Source organism: Aristolochia californica, unplaced genomic scaffold (genome assembly GCF_029961685.1).
Source record: "Aristolochia californica isolate CCGP_79_NKW_82.1479 unplaced genomic scaffold, dmAriCali1.0.hap1 SCAF_3, whole genome shotgun sequence".
Classification (NCBI taxonomy): domain Eukaryota; kingdom Viridiplantae; phylum Streptophyta; class Magnoliopsida; order Piperales; family Aristolochiaceae; genus Aristolochia; species Aristolochia californica.
In genome coordinates this window covers 46,904,026-46,920,692 of record NW_027181992.1, presented here as the reverse complement: position 1 = coordinate 46,920,692, position 16,667 = coordinate 46,904,026, and the positions used below count along the sequence as shown (strand labels likewise).

Below are 16,667 nucleotides of genomic sequence, written 5' to 3'. Positions count from 1 at the left end.
TGTACACAGAGAAATAGGGTTTACCACATTACTAGTCACCATAAATCACTAATACCACAAATGTCGTCATTCGACAACTCAAACAAACCAAGAAGTATAAGTAAATGTTATAATTCTTTTGTGCTGCCTCTGATCACTTGTGTCAAATTTCTAACTTCCATTAACCCTCTTGCAGTCCAGACGGATCTCACCTTGACTACCGGTGAGTGGGCTGATGCTCCCCATATTGATCATAGACTGCGCAAAGCTCTGAAAGAAAGCGCTCTGGCTACCGGCGAAGTTGTTGACGATGGAGACCGTCGAGGCCCCGCTGGTGGAGAACAACTTCTGATCGGATTCAAGCAGCCCTTGGTTGTTCTGCAGATTGGTGAAGTAGTTGTTATCGAAGCGATCAGACGTTGTGGGATCTAAATCGTTAAGTGTGTCCCCGTTCCCATTCTGAGGGCAGTTTTGTTGCAGAGTCGTGAGGTACGAAGAGTCCAGCGAAGGGTCTGGATTTCCGTCACTGAAATTGTAGAGGCGGTTGCTGAAGGAAGAACACTTTGCTCTCCCAAACGTATGTGCGCCTGTTGTGGATTTGGATACCCTTTTGTAAGGTTTGGTCAATTGTTAATCTTAGTTTAATTCAGTTAATCCTTACCGGATAAGGCGACAAGATCAGTGTCGTCTAGGCCAACCGCTGAGAACTTCGATTGTAGGATGCTTAAGGGGTCGAAAGGAGCGGGGAGGTTGTTGGCTTCGTCTCTGTTCGCCGTCGTGCCGTCTCTTCTACCAAGCAGAACATCCCAACTGGGACCTTGTGACTGTAATATCCACCAAGCACAGATACAATTAGTATAAAGACCTGCAAATTCAACTGGGTCATCGAAACCACTGAGAATCCATCAAGAATGCGATGGACAGTATCGAAACGGAAAGGAACTTACCAAACGGACCGACGCTTCGGCAGCGAGTGCAAGAACGTCAGCACATGAAACAACGCTGGGGCAGACGTTCTCCACTGCGGCTTTCATGTCGTCGACGACGTCGTAACCTCTGGCGGACCCGTCGTTGGGAGCCGCTTGCTTCTCGCTCTGTATTGCGTCACTGTTGTCCAACAGGATGGAAGCGTCGCACCCCTGTTAATTAAGAACTCAAGAGTTCGTCAACTTGACCAATAAAACATTCAGAAGAATATCTGGGAGATCAAAGTCGAAATGAAGGAGCTGGAAGAAAGGAACTGGGAGTTTAATTACATCGACAAAGCAGTCGTGGAAATGAAGACGAATGAGACTTGCTGCAATGCGAGAGTCCGATGATAGAGCCTGTTGCAGAACTCCACTGACGATGCTGGACACGTTCGTGCATGTTGTGGAGTAGAAGGTAGCGCTAAGCTGAGCATCGGATCCCCCGAAGGAGATGACCATCGCCACCAGGACTGCCGCTGCGAACAGATGAGAAGACATTTTGATGATCTCTTACGTATAAAGAGAAGATTGATTGTTATGCTCTAGGTAACGACCAGCAGCTTGCCTTTTATATGAATGGCGGCAAAGACCAAACGAGTTCTCCTCCTTCATCGTCAATGGAGCATAGCAGGCAAGCAATGGGGAGAAAGTTCTTCACAACGCGGGTTTGGTTTGAAGAGAAAAAGTCTCAAGGATTCATGGGTCCCGACAATGCTGTATTTTTCGGTTTGAAAAGAGAGGACATGTACTGTATTTGTCAACTCTTAGCACCCCATGAGAAGCTTCTTGGAGGTAATCTGATCGAGTTTCGGTAATTTTTAAGTCCTCCATTTCTGTTCTCTTCGAAGTAGAAATTTTAAATGTAGTCCGAACTTCAAATCGAGCCGAATGTTCTAGTTCATGGATCCCACTAGCAGTGTTTGACATTTCGTACTCCACCTTCTGTGACTTTTCATCCTTGTTCGGCTGCTCGTTACTGCTCTTAGAAACTACAAAGAACCGATGACCTCCGTGACATCCGAGCCTTTTTCTAATACAAACGAGTGAAGAGAACTGGAATGGAAGAAAACGAAGGAAAAAAAAACTTAAAGAGGAAAGACATAACAGTCTGTTTTCTCCTGTGAGTCCCACTACAATAAATAACTCTGGTTTCATCTTATACTAAGACATGACTCAGGAAACCCCAAACTTCATGCCGAGTCAAAAATGGAAGGCCCGGTGTAAAACGATTCCACGATTCAGAAAGATATTCTATCTTGAGCGAGTCATTGAGAATGAAATCCCTTTCATTGACGTGATGATCTCAACTCTTTTTATATATTTTTGAGCTCTAATGGTGGACTTTAACCAAACCCAGATGAGTTAAGAGTAGTTTCAGTGGCTCAGAGTTTTCCACGATTTCTGATATTGGTGAATGAGTATTGGCTGGTAGAAGTCGATTACGTTTTGACCTCCATTTTGCTATCTGTTTTGCCACTATTGATTGATCAATAGTTTCTTTCAGAGAGGGACTGAAAGTTGGATTAGAGCTGGACATTTTGTCTTCACTGGCTCAAGTAATTAGTGGGTGAGGATTACAGCAAGTTTTCAGCTCTTCTGCTTTCATATCCTCAGATTGGTGATATTGACTTGTGCAATTAGGAGTTGAGGATTTGATTTATAAAGAGAGAGAAGGCTGCAATACTTACCAGAGCCTTTTGTTGAAAAAGAAGCTTATTTCCCTTCAAGGCATGCTTGGTGGAAATGGAAATTTTCTAAAATTTCATTTTTTCTAAATTTTATAATATTCAGGTCAAATTTTATTAGACATACCTGCATTCATGTGAACTATTCATTTTGTATCTTCAAAATTAAGAGATTAAAGTAAGGAATTTAATTCTTTAATTGCCCTTTTTCATAAGTTCAACTCTAGTATGTTCTTCTTACATATGATATCTCCTTTATGCATATTAGTTGTTAAGAGATAAATCCTATTTTTTAATAAATTATGTAATAAATTAGAAAATATTTTTGAATTGAATTATGAAATGTCAGAGTGGTTCCGTTCACTCTCGTAGGCGGTAGCTTTCCGCACCTAACAGATTGGTCTGTTGGGTAGTATGCCTAGCCGTTGTCATGGTATCTGAGCTGGGCACGTTACATCCCGTGTTCGAAACCCGTGAGAGGCGGTCCAGAATGTGCAGGGTGGGTGTCAGAGTAGTTCCGTCCACTCTTGTAAGCGGTAGCTTTCCGCATCTAACAGATCGGCCTGTTGGGTATATTGGCTAGCCGCAGTCATGAAATAAATTAAAAAATTAATGATGAATTAATCATATGTCATGATTTCCTGAAATCAAGAAAAATATCTTGAATTAAGTATTCAAAGTATGCTTATTTAGCCTATAAATAGGCTTTGTATTTTTGTAAAAATTCATCGTGATTCAATAAAAGAATTCTCCCTCTCTTTACGTCTGTGGGTTAGGCTCCTGTGGGTGAATCACATAAAATTTTCTTGTGTCATTTGTTCTTTGCATGTTCAATTTCATTTTGGCTAAAAAATCTTTCATGGTATTAGAGTCGAATGTCTGATGTGGATATGTTTTGTCTCACATTTAATTTCTATACAATTTTTTTTGTTATATTTATTCCTTTGTATTTAACTCAAATTGATTTATACATTAGATAGATAGATTTAATACAAACAATTTGCCTCTTGTTCCATCTAAATCCATTGAGAAGTGGTTTGGATTCGTATTTTTCACTAACGGGGCAACGTGTTTTTGAATCATTTTGTTTATGTACTTTGCCACTTGTTTCATCAAAATCCATAAAAAAAAATGATATTGAAATTGACATTTTTCATTCTAGTTTGTTTTTTTGCATTGAGAGGAAGACGAAGAATCAGCATGGTTCGACCTAATAAGCCCACTAGCTCAACATCCTATTTCGGAAACCAACTTCGATGCTAAAACCATGAATATACTCGATATGATGGTACTGGGTCCTTATCGCTTTACCGTGCATCTATTCGACACATTTTGTCTCGATGATACGTGCTACAAACAAAATCTCATATCCTATATCATTTTCAAACATAATTTTAAATAATACTTTTTATATACCATCTATTATTTCACCTTAAAAAAAGAATAGGAAAATAAGTTTCTTATTGCTAGAAAAATGAAATAATTGAAAAAGTAAACTAAGAATCATTAAAATGGGTCCTTAAAGACTTATTACTCTTACCTCCACCCTGCCTTTGATTTGTAAAATTTCTTTTATTTTTAGTGTAAGTGCAAACATTAAAAGTAGTTTTTCCATCATTTCTTATTGTAGCTCAAATAAAAGAAAATCAATCAAAGAAAACTTCTTCAATGGAAAATTTTTAATAAAAAAATCGCTTATAACAACACAAACTGTCCCAGATTTCAGAATTTTCAGCATATCCTCCCCTCTATCAGCCATTATTGATCTGATAAACACCAGATTGCTATTTTGAAGTTTATAATCGAGTCCATACTCCATATATACTCACTGAAGCTGTATACAATAGAGTTTTTCAACATCACTTGGAAAGCATAAACCCATGTAAGAACTCCATGGAAGTAAGGAAAACTACCAAACCAGTACAGCGGAATATATCCGTTTTTTTGAGTTACAGCGAACCTGATGATACCCACCAGTTCAATTTACTACCCTGCAATTCTTACGGATCTCCCCGTTCGATCCAGTTAAAGGGCTGATGTTACTCATCTTGATCATGGAATTAACAAAGTCTCTGAAGAAAAGAGAAGAGTTCTGGCTGTATTGTTGGACGAGTGATTTAGTAGCTGCCGCAGCATCATCACTGGAGAAGAGGATCTGGTCTGATTCCAGCAGGCCTTTTCCGTCGATCAAGTTCTTGAAGTAATGGTTATCGAACAGATCGGTGGAGTTGCGGTCAAGGGCGGTGGTTGTGTTTCCATCACCGTTTTGTGGGCATAGCCTCTGAAGATCTGTCGCCATGTTTGTCTCCAAGGTGGTGTCTGCTGCACCTGTTCCTGAGAAATTGAACAACCTCGAACTGAAAGTGGCGCACCTGGCTAAACCGATTGTGTGGCCACCTGAAAACAAAAACCCAGAACTCATTTTTACTACGATGTAGGGAAGGAAGAGATCTTATATAGCTCTGCTAGTATCTGCTTTCTTTACCTGACAAAGAGACCACATCTGTGATATTAAGGCCTACAGCAGCAAATTTTGCAGCAATTTGTGGAATTGTTTCAAATGGTGTAGGAAGGCCATTATTTGCTCCTGACTGGTTAGCAACTAACCCATCTCTTCTTCCCAAAGGCACTTTCCAAGAAGGTCCACCACTCTGCACAGACAAGAGTTACTGTCAGAAACCCACTGTTCTCTCTTTTAGCATTCCAATTTGTTCTTCTCTTTTAAGTGATTCTCCTGTTGCAAAATGCGAACTATAATTATGATGACTTACCAAGAGAACAGAATCTCTAGCAGCTATTGCCAATATATCAGCACAGGACACCACTCCACTGCATTCGTTCTCAACTGCATTTTTTATTGTGTCCAAAACCTCAAATCCTCTTGCCGAGTTCCGGTTAGGCACAGCTAATTTCTCAGTGTCGTTGCCATCCAAAAGAACAGATCCATCACAACCCTGAAAAAGGCACAGAAAAAAACCGGCTGCTTAGTATTCACTGGTCCAGAAGTGCTTCCTGTTAACATTTCATGGAGTTACTGATGAATAAAAATTTCAAAAACCCAACTAAGGAGAAAGAAGTCTCAGGAAGTAAGTTACTTAAAGTACAACGCATGAGCCTGGAATAAAGGTGACAAGGTGAAGAACACTATGAGAGCAGGGGGAGACTTCAAAATCTGATCCATTTAAGTGATGTTAGAAAGAAGAAACTGACTTGTTTTGGAATAGAACCAGTTTGTAAATTGATTTGTAAAGATGATCAAAGGACTCAGCCTTACTTTTGTATCACTTCAACTAGCTCAGAATATTTGGGAGGTTTCTATCAGTTTCCACCATACCCAGAGTGTTTAGACTTTCTAATGAAGTTTCTCTCTGAGCTGTTTCTTGCTAGCATAGCTTTGAGCAAGATAAACAAGCTAAATTTATGCAAAAGAGTATATAAGAATAACAAAATCAGGCTAAGAGAGTTTTCTGAAAGAGAAATCTGAGTAGATGCAGGCAGGAAAAAAGCTTGGATATAAACAAAGCTTGTATCCTGGGACTTTGAAAAAAGTCAGAAACTCACGTTAACGAAACAGTCATGAAAGTGGAGACGCATCAGGGAAGCTCCCATTCTCATTTCATTCTTCAGAGCTGACTTGACCTCCCGCCTCACGATTTGAAGCGCTTTGGGGCAGGTCGTATCGTAGAAAGTAGTGCTCAGTTGGGCTGTTGCAGTTATGCTGAAGCACAGCAGTACAGAAGCTACAACCCAACAACACAGACAGATAATGCTCTTCATTCTCTTCGTCTCAAGCGGCAGAAGGAAGATAGAGCGAAACTGGATGTCTCTCACGTCCAAAAGGATGAACCCAGGAAGTACTCTTTGATGAGATATCCACCTCCTGCAGGAAGATTTATAGCCATGCAGAGACCTAACAGAGAGATTATTTAATTGCCACCTGACCACCATCTTTACACAAGACAAGAGTGCTGCTAACCATGGCGGCTCGAATTTGGACGTATCCGAAGCAGAAGTGTATCTGGTCGAATTACGACTCTAATTGGTGTAATCTTTTTGGATTAAGAGCTATAATAATATGCCGACTAGCAAGACAACCAGCACTGTGCGTCTGTGCCCACTCTAATCTTATCAAATGGCCATGGTGGAAGAATGTAGCTGCGTCACCCTTCACCCAGAAAGCACTAGTGATTAGGAAAAAGAAAAACCTTTCCGATTGTTCCAGCTTGCAGGATTTCACTATGGCTGTTCTTTTGCACACATATTATATGTGGAAATGTGAAACTGGGTGCACACTACTCCTGCACGCAGGTTGCAGTTTTCTTTTTTTCTTTCTTCTTTCAAGGTGAAGAACAGACTTAAATGGTAGTTCCCATCGGCTGTCACCTAAGACAACTGAAAATATATCAAAAGAAACAGAATCGTGGATCGTTTGGAGAGGCCATAGATGCTTGTTGCAGCAGTTCTAGAATTCGAATATCTCAGTTATTATATCATATCTAGCCAAGATTGGTCGAAAAACCATATTTTATTTTATTGAAATTTTATCGGGTAAGTATGTTAATATATGAAATTGATTATTAATTTTTATTTATTTCCCTAGAAAATGCACTAACAGGTCTATTTAATTTTCCTTGAAAAATTCTAAAAAAAATCATATAATTTCCTAGTAAGGCATTAATAGAATTTTATCTGAAAGTTCCTTGGAAATGTGTATCTTAAGAAAAATATTTATAATTTTTCCTAAAATATAAATTTTCAACAAGGGGCACTAACGGAGCCTTAGTTTGCCTATTCGGGAGAGGAATGATGACACTGGTCCAAGCAGGAAGAAGATCATTCTACAACTAATGTTAATATAAAGAGCCCAATTTCTGTTCTGTTTCCAGCATCTGTGCAATAACGTAAGCCAGCCATTGATCGTGTTTAAAACCTCTAAATTTGAAAGATTTGCAAGCAACACGTCTGTTCATCATCCCCATCCCCATCCCTGTTTGTCTCAGCTTTTTGAAAGACCAAACATCTCTTGTCTGTTAGTTGCAAACTGGATTTTTGCCAAGAGGCGAAGGAGGCCATTCGATTCTGAGCTAAAAAGGGTTCAGATTGCTATTGGGGTTGGTCACTTAGAATCATACGGAGAAGATGAAGCAATTTATACGGATTAACAGATCTGAATTTAGGAATATGCTCATAAAACTAGCTTAAATGATCTAGACTGGCACGAAATTCTTCATATCAATGCCTTGTGCATTCAACAGTTGGCTTAACTTAAAGGAGGAAAGTATTCTACAACTATGTGTAGAGAGGGAGAGGCGGACGGAATTGAGAGTGCATCGTCTAGGTGGTTCAGCTTGGGAGCATGTAGCAGAGGAAGTGAAAGAAAAACATTTCGGAGGATGGCAGATGTAGAAGAATGATCTGAAACTATGATAGATACCTGGGATGAATACAAAAGAATCTTATCCGATAACTAAAGGGATTATGAATAAAACTCCTCCACCTAAATGGGATCCGCATCTACATGATTGGTAGGACTACAATTTGCTTTAGATCCAGTAAATCCGAACTTTGCGGAAGCTGCAGGAAGGCCAGAAGGCCAATCATTTCACGTTCGTCTTAAGCCATAGAACGAGAAAGTAATTCTTAAAAGCTATCCGAAGAGCAGCATCGGAGCAACTTGTTTATCTACAACATGACCAAGTAATTTTCGTAACTTCTATTAGCAGGAACAAAAAGAGAGAGACAGACAGACAGACAGAAATCGTCTAGCTTAAATTTTTTTGCATTCACTCCCAAGAAATTGGGGCAGCAGAGAACGCAACTGAAAGCATTTGAAAACGAATTAGCTTCCATTTTGTTATTCCTCTTTAGTGGTGCAGAAGGGATTCAATGAAACTTCGGATTTTTTCTTTAATTTCTTTCTGATTTCCGACTAATCAAACAAGGGAAAAGTTTGCTAGCTCATATGTGCAATCTGAGCTCCCATTCGTCTCTGAAGGAGTTCAGTAGTTCCCAGAAACCGTTGCGGCCTTGAAAGGATGGAGAAATAAGAGCGACGCTTCGTATTCACGGCCGACTACTACTGTAAAACCGGCCGGAAAAAGGAAAATGTAGGGACGGGAAACACCCAAACTGGGAAATCTCTGCCTCTGTCGTGCCCAGAAAAAAGGTGAGCAACTTCGCAGTGCCATATGACATGATGTCGCAGTCAAGACAATCAAAACCCCACAATGCTTTCAATACAAGAGATGAAACGAAAGAACACTCACAAACCACACAAACTGCACTTTCTCGCGAGAAAGAAAAGACTGCAAACAACTTGCTTCAACAGTAGAATCACAAAAAAGAGATGTAGAATCCAAAGGGGAATTCGGATTGACATACCCTATACATACGATCGCTCGCCTACGAAGAAGTAGCGGTAGCCGCAGTGGTAATCGCAGCAGGAGGAGCAGTGGTGCTGCCGTCGGTCGAGAGTATTGCTGCTGTTGATAGACCAAGCAAGCTGCTGATAGAACGAGCCTTCACCATCCCGATCTTCTTCTTTGTTGCACCCTTGCTTGCAGTCATTTGCGCTTCGCTTTTGTCTGATGATCCGGCATTGTTGTCCTGGGAATCAGCTGCGGGCCGGTTAACGGTGGAAGCACGGCTGGGGAAGCTGTTCATGCTACGGAGTCTCCCCTTTCCCAAATGGTGCTCGCAGAGGGAGTAACCTACGAGGGTCTGTTGACAGCATCTCCATCCCCTCCCATTGATCCGACTGCACCGAGAGCCCTCCATTAATCCACCATTGTTACCACGTCTGCCCTTCTTACCGACGCTGGTAATCACTTCGCCTGCTTCACTTGCAGCTCCCGCTGGCTTTTCTTCTTCTTCTTCCTGGACCTTTTTCTTGGTCGGTCTCTTCGTCTTTGTCTTCGCCTTCTTCTGTTTCTCCACTGCCGTCGCTTCACGTTCCCATTCCAGGCTTCCTTTTCTCTTCTTCAAAGGAATCACTTTTTCTCTTTCTTCCCACCTCCCATCAGCTGCTCAGATACAATGTAAAGTAGATAAAAACAAGAAATGAGCACAGGTGCAAGGGTAGTGAAACATGGTGAAACCGCTCCTATGAATGTTACCTGTGGATGTTTCTGCACCAGGAGGCTTCGTGTTCCCATTCCTAGTAAGGCCAAGAAAATACACACAGAAAAGGATGAGAATTAAACCAGACCACAATCTCACTCCTTCCTTGTTCTAAAAAGCACAGCTGGTGATTTTGGTACTCTGGTATATATAAATAAAGAGAGCGATTTTATATATAGGCGAGGTGGTGGGTGGTGAGTAAAGAAGACGTGCAATAACCGCTCCTCAGAAATAGCATACACAGAAAACGACGGTGTATTGCCATTTCTATCGGTTTCTTTTTACCATGGAAGAGCACCATTTCATGTCAATCAAAACGGGGATTTGGGGTATTTGATTTTACCTTCTACTGTTACCCTTTTCTCTTGCACTGCATCTCTCCTCTTCTGCATCTCGGCATGCCTGCAGTCACCCATAAAATCACAAACCCCTTCTTTCCTTTTGCACCCCGTTTCCTCGATTGCAGATTAAACAAACAGGAAAACCGAAATCGAAAAAAATTCTTGGTGGGTTCGTTGTAATGGAAGAGAAGAAAAGAAAGGAGAGTGGTTGGAGCGAGCACCTACCTCCACCGGTGCTAGAATCGGAGCTGAGAGCATGCAACACTGGTTCACCTCCTCCACGCACTTCTCTTCAGCACGATCGCAAACCCCGTCGCGGGAAGACCAGTCATCCGAACGACGGCTGGGAAGACAAGTGCTCCCGAAATCGATCCGCTGGTCGAACCCTCCTTCCCCCAGCTCCCCCTCCCGAGGTTCTCGAACTACCCCCACTTCTACCCTTCGTGCTTCCTCCTTATCCCCATCTTCCGCCTCCGCCGGTTTCTGCACAGATGCGCCTCGCAGACAAAAGAGATCTGAAGCCATTCGAGGCGGAGACGAAAGCGAGAAGGGCAGCAAAGATCTCTTCCGGATCCTCATCTTCCCCACAAGGAACAAAACCAAAAACCGGTCAGAGATCGAGAACGGAGAGGGAACGAGTGGATTCAATCCGCAAAGCCGGATTTGGGTCCGGAGACGAAGAAGCAGCAGCAGATGAGGGAGTGCAAAACCTCCACACTAAAGGGGAATGCGGTGTGTCTCTCCTTTTCAGGTTTTTAGTGATATTTTATTTTATTTTATTTTATTTTTCCCCTTCTCTCACCACACACGCTTCGGAAATGGCACGCCACGAGACACGTGCGGCCTCAACGGGCTGCAGGCCGCCGTACGGTCGCCGGCAACCGCCAGTCCGCAACGGCGAGAGGGGGGCGGACCAGGCGGTCACCTGGTTGGTTAGTGTGGTTGGAGTGGGCGCCACATGCGTTATCCTGGTCCAAACGACAAGGACCCCCCGGGCCCCATGAGCGCTGGAAATTTTGTTGAAAAAGGGTCGGACCTGTCATGGCTCGCATGTGCTCGGTGGGTCACGTAGGACACCCTATCCCTCACGCTTCTCCTATTCTCCTCTCCCAGAACATAAACAACCCACGTTCATCTCCACCGTTCAAGATGTGGGGCCTTCCCTCATCATCTTAAGTGTTTGAGTCAAGCGTTGAATAAGTCTTCTCGGAGACCGAGGGCCACAGAGATGCGTCTTCTTCTTCTTCTTCGAGCCCATCATGAGTCTCTCATCTGGGACATTTTAATGGAGTTTAATGGGGACAACCTGTGGAGATGAAAGGGGGAAAGTTAACAACTGCCGGGGGGGGGGGGGCCTCGCTTGGCCTGTTGGTCCTTTCCAACACACTACCCATCTGGGTTTGTCTAAGCCTTTCTGGCTCAATCAATGTCATCAAAGAAAAGTCTAATCGTCCTGTGAATTCACCCATTGCCGCCACTCCGGCATGCTTTATCGCCGAATCCAACTTGGATTGTTCACGGTACCAAAAGCCGTCCTGGTTCAAGTATTCAACAAATCAAAGCATAACAGGAATCAATGGATGAATATTTACTGGCTTCGGAGATGTGGACCAAATGCTTTGTTTCTCTCTCTCTCTCTCTCTCTCTCTCTCTCTCATACTCGCGTTATACTGTTTCAGAAAGGAAAGAAAATGCCCACGAGCTGGGGTCTCTGGAAAGCTGTTTTCTGGGAGCTTAGTGGGATTCATGTTTCGCGTTTTTTATTTGCTTGGTCTTACCCGAAGAAAAGAAGGAACGAGGCTGCTTTACAATAAAAGACGAGGTGTGTTTAGTAAGCAGGTGCTAACGTGGACTTGGAAATCGTAAAGGACGGCTGGGAAAACCATTTTTTCTAGAAGCCTCCTTCCCTGCACTGTGCTGATGACTATACTTCCTTCTGCAGTTACGCTAAATGAGATACGCGATTGGTATTCCTTTCTTCAACTTGCTACTCTCTTCCTTTGAGATCTGATTCTTCACAGGGCTCGCAAGTTAATTCTCCGTCAAGTTTTTAAGTACTGATAATACTGACAGTTATGGAGCTGCGGTTAGATCCCTTCCTGTTGACGGCTATGTTAAGATTTTAAGTACTTCACATTCTCTCTCAAACAGTTTCTGCACCTACAATACGATCCCGTTCTGTTGACAGAATAAGAGGATACAAGAACAGTTAGATCAAATCTCGCGCTTGCATAACTGTAACCGATAGAGAAGAGAAGAGGGGCGAGGAGGGTGAAAGCAGCGAGGATTGATTTGTAAATCAACAGAGATAGCTCAATGGACGATGACGAGTAAAGGAACCAGCCACATGCATTAACGATCAAAAATTAGAAGAAAAGGCAGCAACATCAAAAGCTAGCATCGGCCACAGCCGGCAATCTGAAACGCCTGCTACTTGAGCAAATACAGAGACTGTATCGAACACAAGAGGACAAGCTTTACTCTGGTGGATCTGGAAGGGATCGTTGCCTGTTTCAAGCTTCTTCTTGCGACCTGCGACGGCCTGGGAAACAACCAATTACACCAAATTTTTCCGTTCACGTGATTCCGGGTAGGTGGACTGTCTTCGCACCCAGAAAAAGAAAGTCGAGTATCTGCTCTTATGAGCCAGCTGCGAGCATATTTGAAGCTTTCAAGAAAAAATGACAGAAAAGCGAGAGGCCGGAGAAGTGGCCGCGGCGGAGATGGTAAGATTAGAGAGAGAGAGAGATTTTGTCCTCCACTCTCTGTGGCAGGTCGAAAAAACAAGTTGGCGGCTGTGACCGAGGAGATAGATCTCCTGGGAGTGGACAGAAAATTAGAAAAGGACTAGTGGGGTCAACGTTACAGAAAAAGACAGGGTGGAATCTGGCGCCGAGTCCGGATGCGGTCGGACTCAGATATTTTAAAAGAAGAAAATTTTGTTTTATGGAGTCGCATTATAGTGGCAATTAGGGAGTGAACGGCTGTCAGAGTTTGGTTCGTACTCTATTTTCAACACTTAAAAATCGGTCTCTTGTATTAGTTAGCCGTTTAACAATTGTATATTTTTCTATGTAATCAAATAGTCAAAATTTAAAAAGAAAATTAGATATATAGGGCTGAGATTTGGGTATGCCCCCTTAATGTTTAGGTCATATCTATATAATTATTCAATAGATTGGATTTGAATTTTCACCCGTATAAATTCTGAAAAAAAATGTGTAACAACTATAAATACACATTATGCATGAACCATGTGTTGTATGATTTATACAGTTTCATAAACGTATCTCCTAGCGGTAAAAGAGTACAATTATTAGATTATACAATCGCCCTATTTTTCGTGCATACTTTTCTAATATAAAAGTGTGTGGGACTTCATTAAGATGGCCAAACATTCTACTTAATGGGGCCTAACATTTTTAAAAGGTAATTTGATATCAATCTTTAAAAACAAAAAAAGGTAATTTAGAAAAGTGAAAGTTTGCCCATATTATAAATAATATTTCTATTATTGCCTTTATTATGTGGATTATTAAAAAAATCGGTTACTAAATTGAGTGTAAGTTTAATGGATGAACTACTAAGCCATTGTAAGTGACAGCTACGACTCATGCTTAGTAGTTATTATGATCGGTAGTTCAAACAATTGCCAAAATGTTACCAAAGCATACTTCTAAAATGTTGTTGATTTATGGAGTACTCAAGGAAATAAAAGGATAAATATATAGGTACACATTTAAGAATTAGTTATTAATCTTTTAAATTATTATTAAAAGATGTAAAAATCTTAAGGCCATGTTAGTGCCCTTTTCTAGGAAATGTTAGAAAGGCATTTCTAGTTGAAATAAGTTTCAAGGGGTCATTAGTGCCTCATGTTTCTTGGAAACATTTTTTCTAACTAAAATTCATTACCAGGAAAATCATATAGTTTTTCAAGTAAGATTTTCTTGCCAAGATGAGACGAAAAACCATATGAAATTTTTTTGAATAAGTATTTGACAATTGATGTTATAATACTTCTAGCACAAAGCAAAATTTTGTATTTGATAATTTATTTTACCGAAAGTTTATCGAATAAGTATAGTAATATATGAGATTGATTATTAATTTTCATTTACTCTCCTTGAAAAACACTAAGGATTTGTTTGGAACTTCTAGAAAAGAAAAGAAAATGAGAATGTGACCATCATTATTTCCAAAAATAGTTAGTGAAAATGAGATAATGATAAAATTTTCCTTTTCCACGGGTTCCAAATAGACCCTAACATGTCTATTTATTTTTCTTGAAAATTATAAAAAAATTCCGTGTAATTTCCCTGTAAAACATTAATAGGATTTTATCTTAAGGTTTAATGAAAATGTATATCTTAGGAAAAATATTTCTAAATTTTCCTGGGATATAAAGTTTTGAACCAAGGGCACTAACGGGGCGTAAAAGTCATGCGAACCCAAAAAATATTAACTAAAAATATGGCTAAATATTTTGTATCTAAATATTATTGCCCCAGTGACATTTTTTTGTCATCAAAATTGATTCATTTAGGTGAATAAGTCTTATTCATATTTTTAGAGCCAAGGGATTTCAATTTCAAAGTTTGAAATCCTTGTGGCTCGGTCAACTTGCCACATCACAGAAACCTGTCTACTGTGTTGCCACATCATCATATTATTTAAAACTCTAAAATACCTTCTTCCCCATTTCCTCTTCCCTTTTTCCTCTTAGTGATCCACTTCCATCGTTCCTGGTTCCTGGTCCCCGTTTCCCTTCCAGACCGACCTTGCATTTAGCGCAAAGTTCGTTGAGATTAGACTGAGGACTACAGATTTAACCCAGAAAGACAAAAAGGTTCCAATCGCGTTCATTTTCGTCTGATATCGAATCAGGATCGATCGAGTCAGTCCATTTACGTGGAACCTGTAAAAACGAACCTCTCTACAGAAAACCCCGAGTCTTGTGAAAAATTAGATATATTGTTTCGAGTACGAAACTTCTGTAGGTTGCAGCTATAAAAATATTACTCTTCATATCCAAAGTCCAAAACATCTACTACTTCACTGTGTCAGCTATTGATATCTCCATTAGAAACCTTAAATGCATACATAATCCCATCACTGGCAGCTATTTTCGATTGTTAAATATTCAGAGGTGGGAGGTGTTCGCAGACTACGCTCGGATCTTCAACCCCTATCACCTGCCCTGCATATGGAGAATGGAGAGACCCAAAGCAATGCCACCGACGTCTGTAAGAGAGAAGATGGGGACGGATGCAAAGAACGAGGGAGGGGTGGACGACTGGGACGACGACGGAGAACGGAAGGTAGCGTGTGATATCTGCGAGGTGTGGTAGCATACCAGGTGTGCAGGGATTCACGACGGTGATGCCGTCCCATAGCTGTCTATGGTGGACGGCGACGACGGTATGTAGCCGCAGAAGTATCTCTGAATGGTGTCATCGTCGTCCTTGAATGGCCAGCATTTCGAGAAGTGTCTCGTGTCCAGTGAGACCTGCACCGTGTGGCAAGTTGACCGAGCCACATGGATTTTAAATTTTGATCGAGACCTCTTTTTTAATTTCTTTTTTTCTAATTTCCAAAATTTCCTCTCCTCCTCGTCATCTGTACGGCTCGGGATACCCAGTCTGCCGGTCATCCTCGTCACTTTGTCTGCCACCGCACCGCAGCACGTGCCGTCCGGCCTGAGCCTGAGAACGTCTGTGTGGTGCAACTGCGGGCAGCGCAGATCAAAGCCTTCCCTTTGCTGCTCGCTCGCTGAATTCTTCCATTATCTTTTGAGTGTTTTCAGACATCAAATGCGCCCAGCAGTAGAAGATTCTCTCGCCTCGCTTGTCTTCTCTCACTCACTCTCTCCTGGTTAAGCACTGGTGGGAGAGTAGCATCAATAATCTTCACCTTCTTCTGTCCTCCACTCAGATCTATTTTTCTGGTGAAAAAGACCCATATAGGAATCTTGTCAGCAATCAAGAGCTAAACGAAACAGGAAAAACGGTAGATCCCAGATGAGGATCTTGTCCTGGACAATGTTTTCTCTTACCTGCCGAGAGCTCAGAGAGGAGCTCATTAGATGTGGGCGAGGATCGATGGTAACTACGAGATCTTCATTCAGAAGACGCTCAAAGGGGTAACGTATCATCTCATGCTATTGCAGAGAAATCCATTATAATGGAGCTCATTCTATTTTCTCTTCCGTTCGTTCGGGATCTAAAGCATCCGAGGAGAAGAGAGCCAGACTGTGAGACAAGTATCAGTTTCACAAGAGCCCCCGCATCGCCGTTTCTCTGTTGGGAAGATAGAAAAATGATTGTTGTCACCATCCCACGCTTTTGAGCCGTGAAGACAACATACCATTCATCGGATAAATCCGTCCACCTTCGTTCATCGACGCCTTTTCTGTGCTTAGCTGAGAAACCAGTAGCTGCACTTTGATGATTGATAGTTGACAATTAACAATGGCATGAATAAAGTTCGATTCTTTATCGACTTAGGCTAAGCTCCTGCTTTGCGATTTCTTTTTTGGCACTACCAGGTTGCTTCGAGCTACTACCTGCCGATGA

General features: G+C 41.6%; 3 protein-coding genes across 4 annotated transcripts; all 3 read right to left on the bottom strand.

Moving 5' to 3' along the window:
* Positions 1-150: 150 nt before the first annotated feature.
* Positions 151-2,484, bottom strand: LOC137959884 (peroxidase A2-like). 2 transcript variants are annotated; one of them, XM_068807292.1, is made up of 5 exons: positions 2,460-2,484; positions 1,236-1,417; positions 927-1,118; positions 641-803; positions 151-566 (listed from the first exon to the last, which is right to left on the bottom strand). In XM_068807292.1, the coding sequence occupies exons 1-5, from the start codon at positions 2,482-2,484 to the stop codon at positions 151-153; spliced, it is 978 nt and encodes a 325-aa protein (XP_068663393.1). The 2 variants fall into 2 exon arrangements, with proteins under 2 accessions (XP_068663393.1, XP_068663392.1); XM_068807291.1 differs by lacking the exon at positions 2,460-2,484 and having other exon boundaries at positions 1,236-1,445.
* A 2,126-nt stretch (positions 2,485-4,610) lies between these two features.
* Positions 4,611-6,409, bottom strand: LOC137959261 (peroxidase N-like). Its single transcript, XM_068806646.1, has 4 exons — positions 6,194-6,409; positions 5,404-5,586; positions 5,118-5,283; positions 4,611-5,029 (listed from the first exon to the last, which is right to left on the bottom strand). Exons 1-4 carry the CDS (start codon positions 6,407-6,409, stop codon positions 4,611-4,613), a joined length of 984 nt encoding a protein of 327 aa, XP_068662747.1.
* Positions 6,410-8,754: 2,345 nt separating this feature from the next.
* LOC137960160 (uncharacterized) lies at positions 8,755-10,802 on the bottom strand. The gene is made up of 4 exons (XM_068807668.1): positions 10,318-10,802; positions 10,095-10,153; positions 9,748-9,788; positions 8,755-9,654 (listed from the first exon to the last, which is right to left on the bottom strand). Exons 1-4 carry the CDS (start codon positions 10,669-10,671, stop codon positions 9,035-9,037), a joined length of 1,074 nt encoding a protein of 357 aa, XP_068663769.1. The 5' UTR covers positions 10,672-10,802; the 3' UTR covers positions 8,755-9,034.
* Positions 10,803-16,667: the final 5,865 nt, after the last annotated feature.